We start from the raw sequence: 962 nt of genomic DNA, 5'->3' as shown, positions 1-962 counted from the left end.
TCATAATAACCAAACACTGCTATATATATATTAAACAAACATAAAAATTGTGGAAAAACATGGATCCCATTAATCCATAAGATGCACACCACAACTTGAATCATTAATAAAATTATTTATAAAAAAAAAATGAATAAATATTTTAAATTCTGCAATCGCGGTTCCATTTCTTTAACATGTTTGCCACTAATAAAATCACAAACTCCTCGAAAAATAATTAATTAACCAAAATTAAAAAAATAACCCCCAAATTTCACTAACTCTACCCTACCACAAATCCACACCATAAGCACATTTTTTAGATGCAATCTCTGCATTCGCCGTTAGCTTATCCACCGTTAAATCACAGTCAACTTTAACAGTAATCTCCCATGTCTCAACAGAGCCCACCTTAATCTTAACCGGAGCCCTCAAAGCCAGCTTAAACGGCACCTGTCCCTTGCCAACCTCATCAATCATCGCCGTACGATCCCCGCTCGTTAACTCAACGGCAGACCCCTTTAACGGTATCACAAACAGAGTCACATTGTTTGTCCCTTGGTAGAAAATCGGCAACGATCCGGTTGCCAATTTAACGTTGTCATAGTAAACATCAACGGAACTTCCTCTTCTATAATAAATCCCAATTTTATCGTTAGGATTATTCGCTCTCACAGTGACGTCAAATTCCGGAGCGACCCATTTTGATGACGTCAGATTAAACCCCGAAATCGACAAACGCTCGACTGAATAATCCGGTGACTCCGGGCGGAACACAAAATAGAACACAGCGGCAGCGACGCCAACGAGGAAGATTAAGGCGGTGAGGAGTGCGAGAAGCCAGCAGAGGCAGCAGCAGCAGGGGCTACGGCTAGGCTTGCGGCGGGAGAGACGTTCGTGGCGTTTAGCGTTTTCCGGTGGTGGGACTCGGTAGACTTGATCTTTCGGGATTTGGATGACGTAAGTTCCTGGTGGCGGTGGGA

At 42.7% G+C, this 962-nt stretch overlaps 1 protein-coding gene across 1 annotated transcript; it reads right to left on the bottom strand.

The window, feature by feature from the left end:
* Positions 1-134: 134 nt before the first annotated feature.
* Positions 135-957, bottom strand: LOC105120376 (protein YLS9-like; the record flags this gene model as incomplete). Its single annotated transcript, XM_011018538.1, has 1 exon — positions 135-957. A coding segment is annotated over one exon (690 nt), but the record flags the coding sequence as incomplete, so codon positions are not given.
* Between the last annotated feature and the right edge of the window lie 5 nt (positions 958-962).

The sequence above is a fragment of the Populus euphratica genome, unplaced genomic scaffold, assembly GCF_000495115.2.
Source record: "Populus euphratica unplaced genomic scaffold, PopEup_1.0 scaffold8119.1, whole genome shotgun sequence".
Classification (NCBI taxonomy): Eukaryota; Viridiplantae; Streptophyta; class Magnoliopsida; order Malpighiales; family Salicaceae; genus Populus; species Populus euphratica.
The sequence above is the reverse complement of the archived record's forward strand: the minus strand, read 5'-3'. Positions and strand labels throughout refer to the sequence as shown.